At 40.6% G+C, this 2917-nt stretch overlaps 1 protein-coding gene across 1 annotated transcript in view; it reads right to left on the bottom strand.

The window, feature by feature from the left end:
• Window positions 1-1743, bottom strand: part of LOC104500763 (R-spondin-2-like) — a 17274-nt gene extending 15531 nt beyond the window's left edge. The window contains exons 1-2 of the mRNA XM_010144471.1: window positions 1566-1743; window positions 1-131 (exon numbers count right to left, since the gene is read on the bottom strand). Coding sequence (XP_010142773.1) covers window positions 1-131; window positions 1566-1743 — 309 coding nt within the window. The remainder of the gene's footprint in view (window positions 132-1565) is intronic.
• Window positions 1744-2917: the final 1174 nt, after the last annotated feature.

Below are 2917 nucleotides of genomic sequence, written 5' to 3'. Positions count from 1 at the left end.
CAAGCATTCACCATACTGTCTCATTCCTTCTCTTCGCAGGAAGAAGAATAACTTGTGTTGGCACCTGATGCACCCATTATCCTTTGAACAAGATAAACAGCCTTTGCAAATTGGATTTGGTCCATAGCTAGCTGCAAAATAAGAAGATAAATTACACTTTAAGATCATTTGGAAATTATTTTGATGAGAGGTTCTCTTCCTTCTAAAGTGTTACTTATCTACCGCATGATTACAAGTAGTATTGAAAGAAAGGTTCTGAAAGTGCACTTACTCTCATACATCTGCACTGTCAAGTAAATAAAAAGAAATGCAATCTCTGTGTTTTTATATGTATGTAGGGCAATTTAATGAATTTACACACATTTATAATAAAGGTACAGGCAAGCAGAGATCAAGCTCCATAAAGTTCACTAGTATAATGTAAGTAAAACCAAGGAGCTGAATTCTAGTTTGAAGCTCGGACAGAAGCATGTAAGAGCAAGGAAATATAAGAACATCAGCACGCTGATATATGCACTGGAATGATATGTCCATGGAAATCCAGAAACCACACTAATGCAACTTCTGACTTGTGAAAAGAGCAATATTAAAGGTACAAAACTCTCTGTGGAACAGGTACAGCACTAGCAACACATGCTGTCCCAGAGCTCTCAGGTTACCAGAACAGATGTCATTTTGAAGTTTCTTCTTGGTCTTTCTAATAAGAATGTCAAGAAAATTATTTTTAAAATAGTAATAAAAAAGAGTAGCAGTTTTAACTTCTAAGGGCCTTTTTCTGTAAGTTTCTAGCCAAAATGGGCTGAAAACGATATGCACAGACATTACTGAAGGTGGGCGTTTAGTGCAGATTACCGTTTTAGGTCACCAGCTGCCTCGCCTTCAAATCCATTCTCTGGTTTGGGGGTTTGGGTTTAATTTTCTTTTTTTCTTTTCTATTACTTGGCTGATAACTAAAACACAAACCTTAGCTGCATCGCTCTTTGCACTAATGAACTTTATTATCCCATCTTTCTGCAGAGTTGCAGAACACTCGCCTGTCCCCATGGGCTGTCAACTCCTTCTCAAGAGCTGAGTCTGCACAGCAGGTGAGCAGAGGGAGAATGGCTCAAGACATTCCTGAAACCAGCATAACTTAAAAGGTCTGTTTGAAATATTAAATGGCTACAGGACTTCACAGAAATTTGCCAGTTCAAACCTGATTTGCTAGAAACAAAAGAAAAATATTATGCAACAGAAGGAGAATCTCTTTTGGGTCTCAAGAGCTTTTTAAATACAGGGCACCCCGAGAGCAGCTGGCCAAAAGGGCAAGGACTATGTTTACTTGTTATACTTTTATATATTTAAAGTATTCACACCCTAACATAGTACTTTGATACTTTTATCTTGTATGGATGGGTAACTGAGGTTGCTCAATGGATGACTTCACCAGCACAACCAGGAAAACAAAAAAGGAGAAGCCCACCACCCTCTGGAACCAGTAGCTGATAAGCTTTACTCTCACCTTCACACAGCTGCACACCACATTCCCACTCCATTTCTGCTCCCGTCCCCTGCACATGCCTCACCAAGTTCAGCACAACAACATTCAGCTCCAATCTTGTACAAAATAATCATAGTGGGTGGCAGGCCAGGCATGAAGCCAAGCGATCTGGTGTGAACCAGCTCAGCTGGTGGGACGCTTTGAGTGCTGGAGTCCTCTGGCACCAGGCTCACCTGGTGAGATCCTCTTGATGGGACTAGCATCCTTACCCTCTACGTATGGTATATGTAGCAGTCTTTGACTCTCTGATAACCTGTTTGTAATGACACACCCTACCAGACCAACTACCTTATACTCCTAAACCAGTTCCCATCTCTTGTTGCTTCGTAAGACCACAGATAGAACTTTTCCTACATTTCGTTTTGCAACTATTTTCATTCAGAATCCACATCTTTAAAGACATACAAGAAGAAAAACAAACATGATGAGCTAGGCCTGGATGCACCCCTCATCTCATTGTTGGCAAGGATTGCCTATCTGTAACCACATCAAATAATATGTGACCGTGTACTCCAAAGCAATTGTTGTTTAACACATGGTGGGCAATCTGAATCCCCTTTTAGTCGCCTTGCATCTCACTCTCAGTAAATCTGTACTTACAGCTTGTTCAAGGTTCCTCAGAGAAGCCTGTTACTATAACAAAATAATTAAATGGAACAAAGCTAAGGTGAAAATCTAAGATGCCTGAAGTTACTCACCACTCAAAGTGGTTTTTGGAGTTTGAATCAGCTGAGGTAGGATCTCATATACAGCATACATGTCCTTAGAGACAGGCTAATTGCTGGACAGCATGGATATGGCTATAGGCTACTGTTCTCAATAGGGTGGCTTGGGGAGCAAGGAATAGGCTCTGGAACAGATACATTTGTCACCATGTGGGTCTCATGTCCATCTTCCCTCATCGGCCCCCATTACAACTCAGACTCCTTGGCTACAAAATGTGTCTCAGTTTGACTCTATTGACCAATCTCCCCTTACCTGTGACTGTCCACACGTTTCTCTCCTCAAGCACCTCTTTTTTCTATTTCTGGTAAGACATCTTTGTTGATAACCCTCTGTGCTGCAGACCAGTTTAATCATACTGACTTCTCCGGGCTTCAGCCACAGCTCTGTCCTAACATACTCTCACATGAAAAAGAGCTACCAGCTTAAAATGATCCTTCTTTATCGTATGCTATCCTTTGTTTCGGAGATGGACAGCACACCTTTCACAGCTTAAGGTCAACATAACATTTATGAAAGAGTTCAATAATACAGTAATTTTGTAAGTTGTATGTATTTATCCCAAAATTCCAACTTCTGCATAGGTTCCCCAAATGTCAACATCTAGATTCTCATTCTTTATCTCCTGAGCAGCCTTAAACATTTTGTAATTTC

Source organism: Buceros rhinoceros, unplaced genomic scaffold, assembly GCF_000710305.1.
Source record: "Buceros rhinoceros silvestris isolate BGI_N320 unplaced genomic scaffold, ASM71030v1 scaffold4471, whole genome shotgun sequence".
Lineage (NCBI taxonomy): Eukaryota > Metazoa > Chordata > Aves > Bucerotiformes > Bucerotidae > Buceros > Buceros rhinoceros.
The sequence above is the reverse complement of the archived record's forward strand: the minus strand, read 5'-3'. Positions and strand labels throughout refer to the sequence as shown.